This window comes from Rhyacophila brunnea, unplaced genomic scaffold (genome assembly GCF_057557595.1).
Source record: "Rhyacophila brunnea isolate RB1 unplaced genomic scaffold, BYU_Rbru_1.0 scaffold_7, whole genome shotgun sequence".
In the NCBI taxonomy this organism is placed as follows: Eukaryota; Metazoa; Arthropoda; class Insecta; order Trichoptera; family Rhyacophilidae; genus Rhyacophila; species Rhyacophila brunnea.
The window spans coordinates 33,490,464-33,515,143 of NW_028233339.1; the positions used below are offsets into that span (position 1 = coordinate 33,490,464).

Sequence of the window (24,680 nt, forward strand, 5' to 3'; positions counted from 1 at the left end):
AAGCATATTATTTATAAATTATTGTATTCAATGCCTAGGCCCTAGATGATTTTAAGATATAATGGTCATCATGCCAATGATTTTGTAAAATATATTGTTTTATAGATATACTACGACTACAAAACATAAATCAAAATAATATAAATAGTGCTCACGTATGCATGTGAAATATGGATCTTTATCGGGTTGTACATACAAACTCGTCTCTATTGCAATGTGTCGAATTTGTGGATATGATTTTGCTGCCTTTCAGAAAACACATGTAACTTAATTTACTGTCTGTCACACACAATATGCAATTTATTTATTATTTTTCTCATTTTTAAGGTGATTTATTACAACTAACGGGATTCACGCAGTGGGGTGTTGGTCAACCAGATAATGCAGGAGGAAACGAAAATTGTGGATCAATGCATGGGAGCGGAGTTCTCAATGACTTCCCGTGCTCTGTTCCAGCGGTATTCATCTGCGAAAAGAAAGTGACCATCACCAATGTGCACGCTTAATAAAAGATAATCCTTTTATTACTTCCGTCGTAAAACACTTATCTAATTCAGTGCAACATATATAATTGGAATGATTCCCAATTAATTCCTATATGAACTATTTTTTTAAATGTAGTTAGGTATATATTATTTATATATATATATATATATATATATATATAACATCAGTGTATTTAGTTTAATAATTAACAGTAGCATTTTGCAAAATTATGCTTTACTTAAAATTAATATCTACTACCGGTAAGGAAAATCGAAGTGGAATTGCGCTATGTGAAAAACAGTGTACTTAAATAATTACAAGCTTAGAAAAATGTATCTCACTAAAAAATATTAAAACTTTGGTTTAGTTATTCATTGTTTTTCCTCAGCTTGTCGTTTTTCAGAATAGTATTTGCTAATAGCAATTAAAAAATAATAAATTTATTTTACTTATTGGACACACCGGAGTTGATTAATCGAAAATAAAATTCGTTAATACAAAACAAGTCACTGTATGATAAAATATTATGACTATGAGACATGAATGATTTATTATTTTACTTATCTATTATTGAATTTATATTTCTTACTTATTTTGCAAGCCGTCAACAAGTAACGTGCTTTATTTAATATGTTCACCGTTAAACAATATTAAATATCAATTATCAATCAATCGTTGTGTGCTCATGAGATAGTCTTTTGATATTCATTAATTCAGTGGCGGCTCGACGACTTTCTGGGTGGTGGGGTTTACCTACCTACTTTCCCATATTATACATATAATAATGTCATTTTATTAATTAGGAAATAAGTAATTTTTCAGAATAAATAATATGATTATTTGAATTATTATTAAAGACTTAGCATTATCAATTTTGAACAATGACATACAGCGAGCATTTTACTCACTTATGGGTCATTTGATTCGCTCCCCAGTATGCCTATAGGTACTAACGCTAATGCATTCACATCCTTTGTGGGATTTGTACTGCGGCAACGGGTTGCGACTGAGTGAACCCAGTGAGCGAAAAATAGACACCATATTTTCTTAATTTGTACATAGGTGTCACCGTGAAATATGGTGTATTTAATTTAATTAATTATTTTAATACCACGTAATCTTCATTACGTTATTACATAATTTACAATCACTGCTTTATTTATTTGGATAATATTATTAAATATCTTTATAAAATTGTGACGGGTTTAGATAGATAAAATAAATTAAACACGTAATTCATTTAATCATGTAATTAAGTAGATAGGTATAGTATGACAATGTTAAAAATATCGGACGTGTATTTTAGACATGATAACGACGTGGGGACGGTCCCTACGAACCCTTAAGGTAGAGCCGCCCTGATTAATATTATGAACCACAAACTAAAGTAAAAAGTCAATAAAATATATGTTAATTGAAACTAAATCTTTTTTAAATGACCTTGAATAATATTTTAAGTTGCTCAGATAAAAATATCTTTCAATTGTCATTTATTTTCCAAATGTCCGTCGATCGTGAAATCGGATGTGAAAAGACTCAATAGCGAAAATGCGCAGGGGCAAGTTGGCATTCATCCCTAATTTCACAATACAGTCCGAGTGCAATCTTGCACCCGATATCATATCTGAAAATAAAAGTCGGCGATATAGTATTTATGTTAGACTAGCTGAGCCAGCTGGCTCTCGCCAGTCTGTCTCGCTAGGTCTTGCAGACAGCTTTCCGTCATAGTGACTTGGTGTTGGATTCTAATATAAAAATTGTAAAGCGTGTATAGACGGCGCCATAGTTTTTCCTTCGGGATGGATTTTCATTCACGTCAGACAATTGAAAATTTAGCTGATTTGTCAGTTTTACGATCTGCATGTCGTCACTGCCAATACAAATTTGGAGTCATGTGCGTAGTCTATTCTGGAGTCTGGCCTTCTCAATATCGTCTGACACCATTTCAGGCTGCTAGGCCTAGCAGAACAGCTGGCAATTGCTGATTGCTACCATTGTCATTTTAATTTTAATACAATATATGTGTAGGTATGTGCATTTAAATATGATAAATAATTAAACATCTCAATCGTGATTATCATAAATAGCGATCCAATATAACGCGAATATTAATCTCTTTCGGGTCCCATTTACATAATAGAAAAAGGTTAGCAGCATAAGAAATAAATTTAAACATTATTTTGTTTCATTGTCTATAAAAAATAAACGCTCGGAGCCATAGAATATTATTTTAAAAATCATATTTTGATTTAAAAATTAACCTTAAACAATATAGTTTCCCGGTGCGGGACATTCATATCGAGACAAATGTTGATAAATAATGAAGCAATACATACTCGTATTATATCTGATAAAAATAGGAATTTATAAGACCTAAAGATGTGGAATCAGCTTAAAGAGGCCTTCATACAGCAGTGGATTGATACAGGTTGATGACGATAATGACGATATAAATGGGTAGGTATATAAAATCACAAATTTAAAAAAAATATTGCAGTTTATATGACCAAGAAGAGTAGAATTAGGTTGGGATAACCTTCATCCAGCAGTGGATTAATCTTGGTTGATGATGATAATGACGATATTATGAATGGGTAAATATAATATCAGCAATTTTGATAAATATAGCAATTCATATGACCGACAGAAATTCAAACAACTTAGAGAGGCCTTCATCCACCGGTGGATTGATTCAGGTTCATAATGATAATGGAAATATAAATAGATATAATATAATATCACCGATTTTGATAAATACAGCAATTCAAATGACAGAAAGGAGTAGAATCAGGCTTAGGAGGCCATTATCCAGCAGTAGATGGGTTCAGGTCAATGATGATAAGGACAATAGAAATAGGTATAATATAGTAGTAGAATCAGGTTGCAGAACCCTTCATCCAGCAGTGGATTGATCCTGGTTGATGATGATGACGATATGTATATGTAGATAAATGTAATATCACCGATTTTGATAAATACAGAAATTCATATCACAGAAAGAAGTAGAATCAGGTTAAGGAGGTCTTTATTAAGCAGTGGATTGGTTCAGGTCAATGATGATGATGATGACGATATGAATATGTAATTAAATATAATATCACCGATTTTGATAAATACAGAAATTCATATGACAGAAAGGAGTAGAATCAGGCTAGCGAGGTCTTTATTAAGCAGTGGATTGGTTCAGGTCGATGATGATAATGATGATAATGATAATGATGACGATATGAATATGTAGATAAATATAATATCACCGATTTTGATAAATACAGCAATTCATATGACAGAAAGGAGTAGAATCAGGCTAGGGAGGTCTTTAATAAGCAGTGGATTGATTCAGGTCGATGATGATAATGATGATAATGATAATGATGACGATATGAATATGTAGATAAATATAATATCACCGATTTTGATAAATACAGCAATTCATATGACAGAAAGGAGTAGAATCAGGCTAGGGAGGTCTTTAATAAGCAGTGGATTGGTTCAGGTCGATGATGATAAAGATGATAATGACAATATGAATATGTAGATAAATATAATATCACCGATTTTGATAAATACAGAAATTCATATGACAGAAAGGAGTAGAATCAGGCTAGCTAGGTCTTTATTAAGCAGTGGATTGATTCAGGTCGATGATGATGATGATGATAATGATAATGATGACGATATGAATATGTAAATAAATATAATATCACCGATTTTGATAAATACAGCAATTCATATGACAGAAAGGAGTAGAATCAGGCTAGGGAGGTCTTTAATAAGCAGTGGATTGGTTCAGGTCAATGATGATGATGATGATAATGACGATATGAATATGTAGATAAATATAATATCACCGATTTTGATAAATACAGAAATTCATATGACAGAAAGGAGTAGAATCAGGCTAGGGAGGTCTTTATTAAGTAGTGGATTAATCTTGGTTGATGATGATGATGATGATGATGATGATGATGATGATATGAATATGCAGATAAAATATATAATATCACCGATTTTTATAAATACAGGGATTTATATGACATAACGGAGTAAAATCAGGCATGGGAGGTCTTTATTAAGCAGTGTATTAGTTCAGGTCAATGTGATGATGATGATGACGATATGAATATGTAGATAAATATAATATAACCGATTTTGATAAATACAGAAATTCATATGACAAAAAGGAGTAGAATCAGTCTATGGAGGTCTTTATTAAGCAGATGATTGATCCTGGTTGATGATGATGATGATGACAATATGAATATGTAAATAAATATAGTATCACCGATTTTGATAAATAAAGCAATTCATATGACAGAAAGGAGTAGATTCGGGCTAGGGAGGACATTATCCAGCAGTGGATTGGTTCAAGTCGATGATGATAAGATGGATAGAAATATGTATAATATCACAAATTCGTTAAACCAATAGTAGTAGAATCAGGTTGCGGAACTCTTCATCCAGCAGTGGATTGATCCTGGTTGATGATGATGATGATTATGATGACGATATGAATATGTAGATAAATAACATTAGAAATTCAATACTGTCAATAATACAATCAACGTAGAGAGGCCTTCATCCAGCAGTGGATTTATTGAGGCTCGTGATAATAATGGCATTATATATAGATAGGTAGATAATAATATAATATCACTGATTTTGATAAATATAACAATTCATGTGTAAGTAAGGAGTCGAATAAGGCTGAGGATGCCTTCATCCAGCAGTGGATAGGTCAAGATTGATGATGATAGGGACGATAAAAATAGGTAGATATTATACAATATGACTCATTTTGATAACTATAACAATTCGTATTAATTTCTTTCATTGTTTGCAATGGCAACTTTGTTAGTTTAATATGACTATATTGTGATCTATGGAAATTAGTAGCCTAGGTAATTATTCAATAAAAAAAAGTGCGTAACAGCCACAAAGAAGTATTTAAAAAAATCAAATTTGGAATATCATGTTATCTATGAAATGGCGGACAGTAAGGCACGCTCCTGTCAAAAGATATTATACGTAGAGAATTGTACCAGGATTATGGTTTTTTCACCGGAAAAAAGTGCGCCAATGCTTACATTACGATATTTGAATAAAAATAATCGAATTCGTTTGTCAAATAAAGGATTAGAAGGTTTTAAGCGACGAAGACGTCATTCTGTGGGTCGTAAACAGTAAATATGGCGATTGCATACGATGTGTAAGAAAATATCGGATATAAACGTCACGTACATGTAAAATCATGGAAAATTTCTGAAATGTGTTCAATTCAATCGGTAGATGAATTGGTAGCGCACATTTCGAAGTGAAGATGTAAAAATAACAATAAAATGTCGCTTAAATGAGCTGTTGGTGTATTTTCCAAAATCTCTTAGGATAATAATATATAGGAGACTAGCTGAGCCAGCTGGCTCTCGCCAGTCTGTCTCGCTAGGTCTTGCAGACAGCTTTTCATCATAGTGACTTGGTGTTGGATTTTAATATAATAATTGTAAAGTGTGTATAGACGGCGCCATAGTTTTCCCTTCGGGATGGATTTTTATTCACGTCAGACAATTGAAAATTTTACTGATTTGTCAGTTTTACGATATGCATGTCGTCACTGCAAATACAAATTTGGAGTCATGTGCGTAGTCTATTCTGGAGTCTGGCCTTCTCAATATCATCTGACACCATTTCAGGCTGCTAAGCCTAGCAAAACAGCTGGCAATCGCCGATTGCTACCACTGTCATTTTAATTTAATACAATATATGTGTAGGTATGTGCATTTAAATAAATGATAAATAGTTATACATCTCAATCGTGATTATCATAAATGGCGATCCAATATAACGCGAATATTAATCTCTTTCGGGTCCCATTTACATAATAGAAAAAGGTTAGCAGCATAAGAAATAAATTTTAACATTATTTTGTTTCATTGTCTATAAAAAATAAATGCTTGGAGCCACAGAATAATATTTTAAAAATCATATTTTGTTTTAAAAATTAACCTTAAACAATATAGTTTCCCGGTGCGAGACATTCATATCGAGACAAATGTTGATAAATAATGAAGTAATACATATTATATCTGATAAGAATAGGAATTTATAAGACCTAAAGATGTGGAATCAGCTTAAAAAGGCCTTCATCCAGCAGTGGATTGATACAGGTTGATGACGATAATGACGATATAAATGGGTAGGTATATAAAATCGCAAATTTAAAAAAATATTGCAGTTTATATGACCAAGAAGAGTAGAATTAGGTTGGGATAACCTTCATCCAGCAGTGGATTAATCTTGGTTGATGATGATATTGACGATATTATGAATGGGAAAATATAATATCAGCAATTTTGATAAATATAGTAATTCATATGACCGACAGAAATTCAAACAACTTAGAGAGGCCTTCATCCACCGGTGGATTGATTCAGGTTCATAATGATAATGGAAATATAAATAGATATAATATATTATCACCGATTTTGATAAATACAGCAATTCAAATGACAGAAAGGAGTAGAATCCGGCATGGGAGGCCTTTATCCAGCAATAGATGGGTTCAGGTCAATGATGATAAAGACGATAGAAATAGGTATAATATAGCAGTAGAATCAGGTTGCGGAACTCTTCATCCAGCAGTGAATTGATCCTGGTTGATGATGATGACGATATGAATATGTAGATAAATGTAATATCACCGATTTTGATAAATACAGAAATTCATATCACAGAAAGGAGTAGAATCAGGCTAAGGAGGTCTTTAAGTAGTGGATTGGTTTAGGTCAATGATGATGATGATGACGTTATGAATAATGTAAATAAATATAATATCACCGATTTTGATAAATACAGAAATTCATATGACAGAAAAGAGTAGAATCAGGCTAGCGAGGTCTTTATTAAGCAGTGGATTGTTTCAGGTCAATGATGATGATGATGATAATGATGATAATGACGATATAAATATGTAAATAAATATAATATCACCGATTTTGATAAATACAGCAATTCATATGACAGAAAGAAGTAGAATAAAACAAGGGAGGTCTTTATTAAGCAGTGGATTGGTTTAGGTCGATGATGATGATGAGGACGATATGAATATGTAGATAAATATAATATCACCGATTTTTATAAATACATCAATTCATATGACAGAAAGGAGTAGAATCTGGCTAGGGAGGTCTTTATTAAGCAGTGGATTGGTTCAGGTCAATGATGATGATAATGATAATGACCATATGAATATGTAGATAAATATAATATCACAGATTTTGATAAATACATACATTCATATGACAAAAGGAGTAGAATCAGGCTAGGGAGGTCTTTATTAAGCAGTGGATGGATCCTGGTTGATGATGATGATGACGATATGAATATGTTTTTAAATATAATATCACCGATTTTGATAAATACAGCAATTCATATGACAGAAAGGAGTAGAACCGGGCTAGGGAGGCCATTATCCAGCAGTGGATTGGTTCAGGTCGATGATATAAGAATGATAGAAATAGGTATAATATCACAAATTCGTTAAACCGATAGTAGTAGAATCAGGTTGCGGAACCCTTCATCCAGTAGTGGATTGATCCTATTTGATGATGATGATGATGATTATGATGACGATATGAATATGTAGATAAATAACATTAGAAATTCAATACTGTCAAGAATACAATCAACGTAGAGAGGCCTTCATCCAGCAGTGGATTTATTGAGGCTCGTGATAATAATGGCATTATATATAGATAGGTAGATAATAATATTATATCACTGATTTTGATAAATATAACAATTCATGTGTAAGTAAGGAGTAGAATAAGGCTGAGGAGGCCTTCATCCAGCAGTGTATAGGTCAAGATTGATAATGATAGGGACGAAAAAAATAGGTAGATATTATACAATATCACACATTTTGATAACTATAACAATTCGTATTAATTTCTTTCATTGTTTGCAATGGCAACTTTTTTAGTATGGAAATTAGTAGCCTAGGTAATTATTCAATAACAAAAATAGTGAGTGAACAGCCACAAAGAAGTATTTAAAAAAATCAAATTTGGAATATCACGTTATCTATGATATGACGGACAGTGGCGGACACACCTGTCAGATATTTATTTACGCAGTGAATTGTAGCTAGATTATGGTTTTTTCACCGGAAAAAAGTGCGCCAATGCCTACATTACGATATTTGAATAAAAATAATCGAATTTGTTTGTCAAATAAAGGATTAGAAGGTCTTAAGCGACGAAGACGTCATTCTGACAGGCGTGGACAGTAAATATGGCGATCGTATACGGTGTGTAAGAAAATATTGGATATAAACGTCAAGTACCTGTGAAATCATTGAAAATTTGTGAAATGTGGTCAATTCAAACGGTAGATGAATCGGTAGCGCACATTTCGAAGTGAAGATGTAAAAATAACAATAAAATGTCGCTTAAATGAGCCGTTAGTGAATTTTCCAAAATCTCTTAGGATAATAATATATAGGAGATTATAGATAGCGTGATGGTTTCATTTAAAAATGAAAACCTAATGCAAATATTATCATCACCTCACAGCGAGTATTGCGGAAAATAAACATGTTTAATTATTGTCGCGCTGCATGAAAGATATTATGTTCTTGGAATAAAACGCTATCTTAACGGAATATAAAATTGTATTTCTACTTAAGTATCAACAAACACACTTATAAATAACGTGTTTAAAAAGTGTCTTTAATTAAAAAAATCGTTATATTTAACATATTTTGTAAAGCAGTGTATGTCATAATAAATTCTTCGTATCCGTCATTATTGAGAATCGTAATTTTATTATTCCTTTAAAATATCCTTATTATATCTCACAGTCACGAAGAATGCCTATTGAAGCATATTATGCTGTGATATGTGACTGTCAAAAAGTACTCGGGCAGCCATGTTTATGGGACTTAGATTTGAATTTTGTTTCACCTTGAAATATATTTCACTAAAAAAGATAATGTGCATTAAAATGGATATTATATTAAAAAAAAGTGATGCCCAACTGGGAATCGAACTTGCGCTAAAAAGTTTTACGAATTTATAAATCAGCACTCTTTTCCATATGCAATTGTGAACTGATATCACAACGTATAATTAGTCGTTTCATGTGATGAAGTTGACAGTTCAGAGATTTCAAGGATAAATACGTTCAAATGCAATAAAATAAAACTTTGGATTATTCCAAGCCTTTCAAGATTTGATAAAGTTGGACATACTATATTTGTGAATGTAAATTCAAAATTCAATACTTTGAGATATATAGCTCTCTTGGTATTTTTTTAGGTCACCTATTTAATTTTATTTGTATTGGAAGGTAAGCTTTAAATAATCGGATAATATGGAGTCGTCGTCACTATATTTTAAGCAAAGTCAGTAGTGTATTTAACCGACGTGTGTCAGTGCGTGTGTGTGCATTTAAAGCAGTGGTAACCATATTTGAAAGAAGTGCCAATTTATCCATTTTCTACTTTTTCCCTGGCCGCAGTGGGTAAAAGTTTTGAAAAATAACGAAATATTATACTAGATGAGACATACATTTCATTATTTTTATATTTACATAATATCAGCTACTCCAATATTATCTGCATTACGTGCATAATATGTATTTACACGAGAGAACCTTGTAAATAGGGAATTAAAATAAGGTGATGAAGTACTTTTGGGCCGCAACTAATTACATTTTGGGCCGCAGTGCATCACTGATTTAAAGGATTCAAGACGATTAATAGGCCATCTTAAGGTACTCGTACGCTGGATTTAAAAATTATTAAGGTACATGGCAGGGAAGAACAAGAAGTCTTCATATGGCCGTGTGTTCAAACAGGCCAATGACGATGATGAAAATGTGTTTGTATTTAACGTGTGTACCTACTGTGTTTGTTAATTTCGAAATAAAATTTTGTAGTAATTTTTAATTTATCATATTATTATTGATATATTTTGGTAATCCTATAGAAGTAACTGATAATAAAATATCAATTGGTATATATAGATGTATTTTATTACTGATTAATCATATATATATATATATATATAATTATTATAAATTATAAATCCTCAAATAAAAAACTCAATAGTTGATCTTAGCACCCACTTGGTTGTGGTCGAGATGAATTTTGGAATTCTGTCAGTTATTTTTACATTGTGTGCAACTGTTTCCTGCGGATATGAAGGTACATTTTTAATATAATATAGCTCGATTAATAATCATTATTATCAGAAAAAATTCATTCATTAAGAAGGTAGGTGATGGAGGCATCAGTGGGTGCATTGTGTTGTTCTCGGTAGCAGTACTTGGCGTTGGGAGCAAGTGTCACAAGAGAACAACAAAAACAAAACGACAACGAGTAACAAAAAGTCTGGTTATAAAAGCAGATACCCACAGGTTATCATGGATTAATATACCCACTGTAATAATCTTATTTGATTATATTTGCATAATTTTATTCGGTTAGCGTGAATTTAGTATGCTCACAAGTATGTTGGCTAAAGTGAGGAATCAATTGAAAATAGTAAACTATGGATATTTGAAAACGCTGTTCATCAAAGATACTCAGAGAAATTGGTAGCAAAACACAATGTACATCAATTTCATAAGATATTATATATTTTTGAAATTATACTTCTTTTGGCGCGTTTGTATATAGGTTTCTATATAGATGCATTTTTAACCCTTTGGCTGCTACGATGCTGTGCAAAACCCGGTCAAAGATTACTACCAATAATTGTCGATAAATTAAAGTATTGTATTATTTTTAGACACCTTTCTACTCTAATTGATTCTGCGAAATCGGAATATTATGAAAACACGTTTTGTAATTAGTTTATCGTTTTGAATAGATAATGAGGCTATTAGATATCCCCCACTTCGGCTGCCTTTAAAATTAATTGAAATTTTCTTTCTCGCTCTATCATACTGACCACCACGTGTGCGAGCGAAACGAACTATCGAGTTTTTATTTTTAACAGTTATTGGAAACAATCCCACACGAGGGATAATACAAAATAGTGGAATTAGGAAATTACCCGGCCGAAAAGAAAAAGTTTGCATTGTTTGCAGTAGGAAAAATGGTGGCCCCGTTAAAAGATCGCGTACAATATGCTTGAGTTGTGAAAAAGGTCTTCATAGTGTTTGCTTATCGGAGCATTTAAAATATTGCAAATGATTTTTATTTCATTATTTTTTTTATAAAATTGTTTTTATATAGTATACATCCACTTTAATTTAATAGAAAATCTACGGTCCCTTCAGGGAGTCACGATCCGTGTATTTTACTTTAGTAAATTAGAAATAAGTAAGTTAGTATTAATTAAGTTAGTATAATCTTTAGTATTTTTAGGGAAACACTGTTCTAAAATACTTTTCCCACTGTTTCAAATGTATAAGATTAAATAAAAAATTGTCATTCCACGCAGAATTTTACTGTAAACAAATAAAAACCGAAATTTGTTTATATTGTAAACTGAAATTTGTATTTGAAATTAATGCTTTTATTATAAAAATGCTGATGCGATGAAAAAAAAATACAATAGTTATAAGTTCTAATCCTACCCAGTCACAAAACATATATAAATCAAGTTATATTACACAACAATAAAACTAAATATATCAAAAATGTTTCATACCGCTGGAGCAGTAGTATGTTCCAAAATTAACTTAACATTTCAGGCATCAAATGCAAAACGACGATCGTTGTGGCCAATTTCAAAAACAACGATATATCGTTGCGTAGCATTCTAAAGGTTAATATACTTAATGGAAAAAGATATTAAGAATAATTACTAAATATTCTCATGTTTGCATGTGAATTAGTAATCATTACATTTTCTTTCATGTGACTTATCGATTTAAATTACTAGCTATTTCGGGCTGTACCTACACCTATTTTCAGAATATATAAAGATAAAAACAAAAATATACTCGTGTATATTTAAATTGAGACTATTAGTTTCAAAGTGGATGACCTTCTTATTAATTTCAATCCCAGCATTGTGATATAATCGCAAAAAACTGTCAAGCACATTTAAAACTAGGTACCTTCAATTAATATAATATTTCTTTTTACTAACTTATTAGTAAGCAATTAAAAAAGCAAACAGCAAAATAAAATGTCATTAACGTCATTAAAATTAATAAAATTTTTTGTTTAGAGATAATCGTAAAATAAAAAAAAATGTGGCGACTTAACTTAATTAAACGACTTTGAAATCAACCTATTTAATGAACAAACGTAGCTGGATTTGATATTTTATGAGTATACATACGATGGAAACGTCCTTACAAAATCAGAATCAAGAAAAATATATATCAGTGTATAAACCAATTTGAAACTAATAGTCTTAATTACGTATATATCAATAATACGATTGGGTAAAATGTAGGTCCATGGTAAAATATTAATATTTATCGAATCAACATCGGAGGTCATCTCACTCTTTTATAAAGGCTTTCACTAACTTAGCACGTTTGGCGCGACTGGCCATTAGATATAATTAACATACTATTTAAATGTGGTAATTAAATATTAATTAACAGGTCAGCAGTGATTATGCTGTCTCATATTTTCTGTGAATGTAGTTTGATGATTCATTAAGTTCAAGGGCAGGTATAATAATATTTATAACGACCATAAAGAAACCAGTGAACAAGAAACATTTCGCGATATAATAGACGTCATCAAACCGACTTTGTCAAGACTCACAGAATTTATCACACAGATAACTAATATTTCCCCAGACATAAAATTACCAAATTACCCAGATGTTTAGTATTGGCACATAATAATTAGAAAGAAAAGTAGGGCATGAAACATGGACCCTTAATGTAGAAGAAATCCAAAAATTATGGGTAGTACAATATTCTAAAAGCTGCAATAATATCGTAGCACCAAAAGCAAAAGGGCACATGTGCAATTTTGACGGTTTTGAGTTATGAATGCAGTATTCTTCGTATTTTTTTTCTCTACATTATGGGCAAAACGGCATTTGTGAAGCAAAACCCATGAATTCACAATTGAGCAAAGAAAATAAAGGTTACTTGTGTATTTGTAAACTGATCTTCATTTAATGTATAGGAAAAAGGTAACATGTACACGATTTTAGGAACTATGTGTAATGCTTACAAAAGTACTATAGGAAAAAGGTAACACGTGTAATTATTTAAAAGTGAGTAAGGGCCTTTGTACAAAAAAAAATAATTTCGTTGCAGAAAAAGGGCACTTGTGAAATTTGTGAAAGATTTAAAAAAAATTTGGCAGTGGACAAAGAGGCCCAAATAAATATTTTGAAGATCACAATAAGCGGAAAGTGGACGCTCGCAAATCAAAAGATGAAGATAAAGTTATTCATAAATGCATATAGGAAAAAGGTATCATGTGACCTGTTAAAAATTGACAAATTATAAAACAAATACATTTCAATCTTGAGTAATTAGGTCATACGTGTTCCAAATTTCATTTCAAAATATTAAGTAATAACCTCAACACGATTTTTTTTCACTCCAAAAACACTTAAAATGCGTTTTTCTCAAAACTCAATTTATGCACAAGTGCCGTTTTGCTTTTGGGACGACGATATGTTGAGCACAGCGAGAAAAGATGCAAAAAAAGTATGTGATGTGATAGAGGTCGCCAAGCAGATGAAATAAGAATGGGCTGGACATGTCGCATGGCAAATGAACAAATGCCGTTATAGAGTGGTACCCAATGGGCAATAAACGGATCGCTCTAAAACCCACTGGATAGACAAACCCATAAAGTTCGATGGATTCGTAGTTCGGGTTCATTGAACAAATTTAAGTATGAAAACATTATTTGTCAATTAATTTTATTTTGGCGTAAATTGATTATTGTATAATTAATATTTTGCAGGATACGAATTACATGATGATGCTGACATGCTGTATAAATTTTTCCCAGTAGCGAAGCCATGGAATCAAGCCATAAGAATATGTCGTGAAGAAAATGCGATATTAGCTATGCCTGCTAATGAAAAGGAAATGGCGGCACTAGTGAGCATTTTTAATCGAAATCCAGCAACATCGATATCTGGATCTCCTCATCCTGATTACTTGCTTCTGGGCTTCCATGATTTTTTCATCGAAGGAGAATATATAACCGAAACAGGTAGATACTGGTATTTTTTGTTACATAATTAATTACGATGTTTGCTATCCATTCATTCGTTTTTAGACATTGCGCTTTTAGATATTATAATTTACGACAACGGGCTGTATTTTAAAAGTTCATGACTACCCTTATCTTCGGCCATATCCGCCTTTTAGCTGAAGTAGGTATATGGGTACCACACGGTGCCTCCAAGAATCCTTATTGCTCGCTAATCTTCATGCGTCATTCTATAGATAGTATTTAGTGGTCTTCTAGGACGCCAAATATTGTTAGCTTGAAGAACAGGTAAGCCAAGTTGAAGTTCTTTTCAGGCATCCGCAGCACGTGGCCGATACAAGTCCAACGTTGCCTCTTCACTATCAGCGTGATGAGAGACTGCTTGGTTTGCAATACTCTAAAGGTCATGCATAGTGTCTGTCGAAAACATCAATTCTAGAAGCTCACTTCACGGTTGGTTTGAACCTTTGTAGTTTGCTATGATTTGCTACCGTAAAACAGCACCGTCTGAATGCAAGCGTCGAATAGGTGGCATTTGGTTTAAACCGAGTACAGTCATGAGTCCCAAACACTCCACATCGAGTTGATTGTTGCTCCAGGTATTCCCATTCGGATAATGTACTTTCTTTGCAAAATGCCATCTCCTGTAATGTGCATCTCCGGGTATTGAAGCTGTCACAAATCGTTACCTTACTATTAAAACCTTGTAAGTCTGTTTGAGAAGAATGTTGAGGGGCAGGAAAAAACGTAATACAAACAATATTTTCTAGCCTAATAAATAATAACACCTCTCTATTTGATGAATCTGGTAACACTGGTTGTGAAATACAAAGTTTTAATTCCATGTTCGGAACCACAAGACCTACGAGTTTTTAAAATTTGTCGATAGATAGACAGCATACTAGTCTAGAGAACCGAGGTTTTGATATGATTTAAAAAGTTTTTTTGTTTTAATTTTGTGGAGCTAACTTCATTTTTCCATAATATCGGACTTACGAGGTCTTAATAGCAAAGTTACGAAATAGACAATTACACTCGATATTTTTCCCATCGCTAATAAAGGGAAAGTCTCGATAAGGATAGATGCTCTTGCAGAAATACATATTGAAGGAATAAAAATAAGCAATATTTAATTAGAAGGGTTTTAATTACGTCTGAACATCGGTATTTACAACAATAAACTGTAGGTATTGGCCTCCTTCAGAATATTCCTCGATCCATGTCTGTCCAAAGCCGATTAGTTTCAGGTTAGAATACGCAATAAATAAATTAACACCATTTCTTTGAGCAACATAACCATACCATTACATTTTGTGTTCCATAAAATTCTCTGGAGTGTAAAATCATACAAAAGGTGTTGAGGCTTCATGACAACAGGAGATGTTTGTCAAATAAAATCTAGCTATAGTCGGCTAAATAATTATAATCTGGGATCACGTCCAATATTTCTCATACATATCCATTCATAATAATATGCTGCTTTTAACGACCGTGTCTGCTTCGTGGATCGTCCGTAATACCGTCTTCGTTGATTATTGTATTCACAAGTAATTGGAAGAATACCTTTCCTCCACTTTAAACTTACGACAGCTCTTTTTTGATAGATATTCAACCGTGAGTTTTAAAGTTAAAAAAACTCTATTTGGCTATGGTCATAACCCAAGAACACTCCTTGTAATCGATAATCAATTAAGTACATGAATTGTGAAATTTAAAAAAAATCAAAAACGTCAATAAAAGAATAACAACTGTTTTTACGTTAAGAAAATATTTAAATAATTTTAATAACAATGTTATCAATATGTATGCTAATGTATGTGAGTGATTTTAAAATGGTGATATGTTATACTGTTTTAGGTCTCCCAATACAATACTATTTCCATAAATGGTTACCCAACCAACCAGATAATTTAGGAAATGAAGATTGTGGTTCCATGTATCGTACTGGATTCTTAAATGACTTTCCATGTGCAGCACCCGGAGCTTTCATTTGCCAAAAAAATGTGAACCCTGGTTACAGCATGTCACACACTGACGGATGTATGCCGGATGACAAAGGTTAACAATATAATAAACTATTTTATTTTTTTCACCGAATAATTCACAAGATTTGAGAATATAACATTCTTAATATTGAATATAAATAATTTTGAAAATATCTACCTACTACCAAATACCTTCCAGAGAAAATAAGATATTAAGATAAGATTATGCTCGTGTGAAAGTAAGATATTACTAAAATTTCAAGTGATCGAGGCTTCGGTTAGTAATTGAGGCACTTAAGTGATACCTTCATTTGAAACACAAACACTGATTGCCAAACAATTTGATAAGCATTTCATGTAAAAACTACTAGTTCATTTCGTCGCAATTAGATAAGATTCATACTATAATATAATAATATTATGATAAATTGCATGGTATTGTCAATATTGTCAAGAAAGGAACAAACTCATACATTATATGATAATTATAAAAATGTTAAGAATGACTGATCATTTTTGGTATTTTTGGCGTGAGACGAAGTTGCGCGTGCAAATGTAACGCATTAATTTGGCGTGGAACGGAAGTAACATAATTTGTTTTGCGCGGCGACGTTCAGGTGTTCTAAATGCTGGAGGTTTGTAATTTACAGCTGTGATATTGAGGGCTGTGGCTTGAGCCGGTTGGGTAAAGACTGAATGTTGCAACTTTTATTTATGAGTAAAATTATATATCAATAAATAAATAAATTTTGTAAATGTTGAGTTGGTAAATTATTCAAACAATGGTATGTTGTAAATTTACAATATTTAGACACTGCATACACAAAAATACATATTTTTACAGTTTAGGATAATATTTGTCGTATATCCCATGTCAATTTGTTTATTAGCGGTTTATAATAATTGAAGATAATAATAATAATTATTATGTTTCATCACAAAAACCAATATCATGTTTCATTTAAACCATTAAATAGGGCATTGGCTATGTTTTACTTTTGATTTGTAATAAATTATTATTGTTAACGAAAATAGTCGTACAGTCATCTGTTTAAGCAAAGATCACAGATTTTGAGATTTTTTTCTTCCAAAGTAGGTATATTCTGCAATTATATTTTGTTTTATTATATTTTGTATTATTACGCCAAAGAAGTATAATTCTAACGCGCGTACATACACACACCGATTTTTAATTATTTTATAATGTGATCGGGCTAATTTTATTATAAACAAATAAACGCATAATCTATATAATAAACACCGATATGGCAATTTTATTATTCAACTATTTTCAAAATATGGACCGTACATACTTATTATTATTTGCAATGATTTAGAGATTAACGGCCTGCGCCACGTAGGTCAAAATGGAGATTTTATGGTATATTCAGAGCATAAGCCTGGACAATTCTTAAACGTTGTAGATAATCTATTTATATAATTTTGAAGCCTTAATATCCTTTATCAGGGCTCGAAATGGAATGGAACGCACCGAAGCGCCGTTCCGGGTCGTGAAATTTGTAAAATTATCGCTCCGTCTCGTGGAAAAAATATGTTGACCGTCTGAGCTAAATAATAGGCCATAGAATAAAAAATCTGACACACTTATTTTTATAAAATACACATACGATTTGATGACTATGTAAATATCTTCAGAAAATTTGTCGAGCGCTCCGGTTCGTAAACCTTTTCATTTCGAGCGCTTTCCTTTATATTTATTTTAAACATTTGAAGACTGCATAAAGTATTTTTATTACATAAAATAGTATTCTTTTAAACCTCTCATGTATTTCATTGTGCAGTGGTGCAAAATTTTTAGATTTATTAATTTTTAAACGCATTTATAAAACCATCATTAGTAAAATTAATGTTAACATTACATTAAAGTGAAATATTTGCAATAACAAATTAAGCATATTTATAATCTCTGTAATCAAAAATTTGACAAGAATTAGGCATTTTATTATTTTTAAAATTGGCACGATTAACACATTTGAAGATAATTCTAAAGATACTAATTATAAGCTATGTCTTTGACCATTCAAATGTGATTAAATATCATTAAGAACAATCAAAAGAATCATTAAAACAGTATTAAGAAAGCAGAGAGTTTATTTAATAATACCTACAGTATCTCAAATGACTGAATGATCCGATAAAAGTGAAATAATAATAAAAATGCACCACATATTTATTTTGGGCGGACTTTGGTTTTTTTTAGAATATTTGTTTTTTCAGCATACAAATTAAAGCTCTCGCGTTTGGTTTTGGACAGAATTTGACAAGACCTAAAAACACCCTGTCGGTTTCCGTTTCTATGACAGATTCTATTTTATTTTGTGCAGAACAAGTTAACGACACTGAGAAACAAATTAATGTACCTATAGTAAAATAAATTGTGTTGATAAGTTTTTAACACATACAAGTAGTGTTGATACATGTGTCCAATGTGTCATAATATCGAAAAACGGTATGGATTTTTTTCATTCAGTACTGCAATCCTAAGTTCTTTGACAAACAAACGAGTAAAGTTATGATCGATGTCTTTTAATATAACCTTTAAATTCTATAATGAATCGCCTGGATTTAAATAATGTCGATCTGTATTTTTAGATATTTTTTAATATATTATTTAAGGTATTATTACGCAGATTGCATACACATGTAAAAAAAATAATTACAAGATAAAAAGAACTTTTTATATACAACGTTTTTAAATTTTCTGTTGAATCATATTATAAACCTGACTTGACTAGCTTAAGCAATCAAAAAAAATTGTACTTGATAGAAATACTGAATAATGAAATGTCACTTCATATTGATTTTCGTAGTAACGCACGTATATATTATTTATGTATTTATTATGTATAATAATCTAGTTGCTAGAAACCCCTAGTAACCAATAATGGTATCGAAATAACTTTTCATACAAAACAGAATTAATTAAAAATTAATTCAATTCGACTTAAAGATGGCTAAAAGTATTTAAAAAAATGCATTGGCATCGAGTTCTGTTATATTCTAAAAGTTTCAAATGTGTAGCTAGTCTGGAAGTCAGATAAACATCGATTGCAAGATTTGTACCGGGCAAATAAGAACACGACCTAAGAAAAACGTTGTAAAAAAATATTTTAAACTTCGAGCTTACAAATACGTCACATGACATAAAAATGTATACTATGGTAAATTTCATGTACTTACGTTTTTACATATAAGTTGTGTCTGTAATACAAAATTCCAAGTAGATACCATGAAGAATACCGTGGGTGTTTGAGGAATTCCAGATAAACGTAATGTTTTTGACACACTTATTGGGTACCTATGTACGTATGTATGTGGTGCCTGGTGTAATAACTGTTTTTTTTTCTTTTTAATCAGGCTACGTTTATGATTCCCACCTTATGAGGGCATACAAGCTACATATGAATATAAAGCCATGGGCCTACGCACATACAATATGCGAATCTGAAGGGGGAAATCTAGCCATCATCAACAGCGTGCCAGAAAAAGACTTTTTGTTGAAAATGTTCAACGAACCTAACAACAGGGTCCTTTATGCAATTCATAAAGATTACGTATTGCTGGGATTCCATGACTTATTTAAGGAAGGACAATTCGTAACAGTAGAAGGTAATAAATACCCAGTTAATAATAAAATATACATATATTATACATTGCAATGATCGGATGTGGTTGGAAGTTAGTTGATATGATTAGGTGTTTTTTTATATATATATAATAATATATCTTAAAGGTGACCGTAATGATATAGAATCGTGTGTGTGCGAGGAAAAGAGTTGCAACATTGCTTTCAGTTTAGATTTATTGCCATATCGCAGATGAGACGATTTTGTATGTAAGACCGGGTTAATGTAAGACAAATCCAAAAAGTACGAGCAGCGCAATCTGGCATGGTAAGTTGCATGTCGGCTAGTGGACAATCGCTGGATGTATGCAATCATACAGCATACGGTGGTATCCAAGGAGCAAAAAATGACCAAAGGGACGGCTTAAAATCCACTGCATTGACAAACTCATTAAGTTCGAGAAAAGTAGAAGGAGCTAAGGGAGGTTTGTATCTAGCAATGTATCGATTCGGACTGATGATGATGATTATATATAAAAAGTAACCATCTATAAATTTCATTCATAATATAAACTCACAAGACAGTGTATACCTAGTAACTATTTATGTGATGATAGCACTACGTTTTATAATATTATGTTCCCACTTTACTTTTTGTAAAAAAATATTTAATCTCATTCTGCAGGTGATTTATTACAACTTACCGGATTCACGCAGTGGGGTGGTGGTCAACCAGATAATGCAGGAGGAAACGAAAACTGTGGATCAATGCACGGCAGTGGAGTACTCAACGACTTCCCCTGTACAACTCCAGCGGTATTCATTTGCGAAAAAAAAGTAATCATTGGCAATGTGCACAAATGATAATTAGAATGATCCCCTGTATAACATTCATTTGTAAAATATTTTTTCACTTTGCGTTGTTATATAATATTATTATATAGATCAGTGGCATGCAGTCCATGGATGCTGTATGCATGGGTGCTCATCCGTATTTTACTAAACGATTAAGTATAATATAATCGGTCATCATTTATTCACTTTTATACAAAATTAATAAAACAGCGAAATAGTTTTAGTTACTTATGTCTAGTTCTATAATACATAGAATATAGTATTAAATGCTTTTAAAAAAATATCTGTTTTTTACACAATTCTCGTATACGTAAGTAAGTGGAGGTAGAAATTTCAAATAATCAATATTTTTAACAGGTACCTACCTAATTGTAATAATAATAATAGAACCACTCATTTTGAAGAGCATTCCTCTTCTTAAACATTATTCCAAGCTGCTGGTATAAATTTATCAACAGTGCATTTAGTATAAATTAACCATACCCTATTGCAAAAGTACATTTTCTTTAAGCAGCGGCGTGTTTCTTTGATACAGATGATGCAACAGATTAGTCAAAAAATTTGAAAGGGGGACTCCGAAGAGTTAAAACCAGTCCCAAGTCATTAAATTATATTTTTTTGTCCAAAGTTGCCCATTTCCCACAAATTGAGTGTAAAATATTATTCAATGCATTATAAAATTCCTGATTTTATTTTTTGGAAAAATTTCATTTGAGTTAGGATTGATTACTACATTTATTACTGCAGCGCAGTGAAATCGAAAACGCACTGCGCTATGTAAAAAATATTATAATGTATATAAAAATAATTACAATATAAAAATAACTTTTTATATACGTTTTTAAATTTTCTGTTGAATCATGTAAACTTGACTTGACTAGCTTCAACGATCAAAAAAATTTGTACTTGATATAAATAATACTGAAATGTCATCTTGACATGTCATATTGATTTCCATAGTAACGCATGTATTTGTTAATAATTTAGTTGCTTGGACCCCAGACCCCTTTAGCAACCGATAATGGTGCCGAAATAACTTTTCATATAAAACAGAATTAAGTGAAAATGAATTCAATTGCACTTAAAGATGGCTAAAAGTATTATAAAATACATTAGCATCGTGTTCTAATATATTCTAAAAGTTTCAAATCTCTAGCTAGTCAGGAAGTTAGTTAAAATCGATTGCAAGATTTGTACCGGACAAACAAGAATACGAGCTAAGAAAACCGTTGTAAAATATAAGCTTGCATTATTTATTAGATCTGTCGCTTTTCAGGACACGAATATAATATTATTATAAATATTACTATCATATAGTAACTAACTAGACTGTACTAACTATTATACACCTATAATTATGAAATAATATTCCCGTATTAGATTCACCGAAATTGGGTAATCGAACACGAAATTCATTAATATAAAACAATAAAAAAGATTTCGCTAGTTTGAATGTAGAATTTATAGATTGCTGCATTATATAATATAATACTTGTCTGTTATCGAATTTACATTTGTTTTCAAGACAGTCCTTCGATATTATGTGAACAAAATTTAATAAATATGTTAACCTACTAAAACTAAATCTTTTATTCAAGATCTTCATTCACCTATCTGAATAATATTAACATGGGTTTAAGGAAAGCTAATTATTTAATCCACACTTCACGTCGAGATCAAATTTGATAAGAAAAGACTCAAGAATGGGAAGGCACCGGAGAGAGACAGCGAATTCCTCGAGTAAGTATAGTCTAAATGCAATCCTGCACGCGATGTTTCGACGTGAGCTAAATTATACAATTATTAGATATATCTGTTATCCCGATGGTGAAGCTGTACGACTTGGAGTACGCCAAATGACGCTGTTCTATTCAACAACTCAGTTGAGGTATATTAGGAGCAAAGCCCCACATCCTGAAGCATGCCTCCAGGGGCCCCAAGCTAGGATCTTTGGCGGCCCCTTTACCTATCGCTAAGGATAAAGGTAGTGTGACGCTCTACAGTAGCGTTTTCCAAACGGTAAAATTAATGTGAAGCGCCTACTTTCAAAAGCGGCTAAAACGGTTTTATGCAATTTTGAGATAAATTGAAATAACTTAATATGTTATTTCAATTTATCTATCTTTTACTACCGTTTAAGCCGATTTTGAAACTAAGGTAGATTTTTAATAACTATCTAATATTGACGTATGTATCCGAGTTTTGAAAATAAAACTCAGACCATACTATGCCAGACAAATATATTTATCAAAGTATATATCCAACTCAAAATACTCGAAAAACCGTTTTACCCGTTTTTTAAAGTAGGCGCTTCATGTGTATATTCAGTGTTTTTTTCGTATATTTTAATACATCCATTTAAATTATGGGAGTTGTCGAGTATTGATATACAATTAAAAATTTTATGGCACAGCCACATAATTTTAAATAATAATATTATTGAAGCAAATTTGTGATGTATGTCTATCTCATTTATCTGGTTGACTCGCCTCGCCAGGCCCCTCCCGAAGCCGGGCCCCCAGGCTAGGGCCCTGTCAGCTCCCCCCCATTGTGGGGGCCAAGATTAGTAGACAATCAATTAACAGACTACATAATAATTCTTCTCGCGTTGGTTTTACAATCGACGGGAAGAAAACTATTTTTTTGTTTAATATAACATATTCCGATCCAGATTTCCCTCTGATTAGTCGCATGTTTTTACCTTAGAGTGTCGACAGCTTTAAATACCTATAGGTACACCATACACATCACACAGGACGGCAGTTTTAAAGAGAATTCACTATGTAATTGGGCGTAACTAGATCAATGATGAGAGATGTGCAGAACTATCCGATCGACCGGTCAAACAACACGTTAGATATGTTTGTCTTAGATCTTAGATCAATTGAATTTATATGCGCCTGTCAATTACCTACGTGGTCGCAGCCATGATTTATTCTTTATCGGAACCGTTTCCTCGTGTCAAGCCTATGAGGCACCATTAGCAAAGGGTGCTAGATTAGTAAATGCGCTCCCAAAAGACATAGATATTTACAATGATGTAATGATTTTGTTTTTGAAACTTTATTTAATTGTATAAAATTGTATGTTTTTTGTTTCCAAAATTTTATTTTTCTGTATTAAATTCTTGTACTTATAATAAGTATGTTTTGATTTCATTTTTTTCTGTTAATATTATTATTATATTCTATATTCCCTTCTTCTCTCTTGTGAGGGTAATATTTGTTATATTGTAAATCTCATGTTGTGTACGTCTAGAACTTAGATTTGTTAGGTCCGCAATGTTTTGTATTCTTAAATAAATTAATACGGATATACATAGTACGAGGGTGGGTCAATAATTCCTTAGAAAAAAGGATTAAAACAGTTTTTATTTTTGTATTTTTTTTTATTTCTCAACATAATCTCCTTGGAGCTCAAAACACTTGGTTAGACGTTTCTCAATTTTTTTTAAACCGTCAGAAAAATAAGTTTTCGGAAGGTCCTCAAAATAAGCATTTGTCCGATCGATGACTTCTTCATTTGAAAAAAAACGTTGTCCACTTAGCCATTTTTTTAAGTTTGGGAAAAGGAAAAAGTCACTGGGGGCTAAATCTGGCGAATACGGTGGGTGGTC

The 24,680-nt window shown here is 31.8% G+C and overlaps 1 protein-coding gene across 1 annotated transcript in view; it reads left to right on the forward strand.

The window, feature by feature from the left end:
• LOC147064745 (macrophage mannose receptor 1-like) overlaps positions 1 to 21,218 on the forward strand; it is a 28,189-nt gene extending 6,971 nt beyond the window's left edge. Inside the window, exons 5-10 of the mRNA XM_085957700.1 lie at positions 328 to 494; positions 10,579 to 10,687; positions 14,384 to 14,638; positions 16,496 to 16,696; positions 20,002 to 20,253; positions 20,895 to 21,218. Of these exons, the coding sequence (XP_085813826.1) occupies positions 328 to 494; positions 10,579 to 10,687; positions 14,384 to 14,638; positions 16,496 to 16,696; positions 20,002 to 20,253; positions 20,895 to 21,073 (1,163 nt within the window). The 3' untranslated portion in view covers positions 21,074 to 21,218. The remainder of the gene's footprint in view (positions 1 to 327; positions 495 to 10,578; positions 10,688 to 14,383; positions 14,639 to 16,495; positions 16,697 to 20,001; positions 20,254 to 20,894) is intronic.
• The last annotated feature ends 3,462 nt before the right edge of the window (positions 21,219 to 24,680 follow it).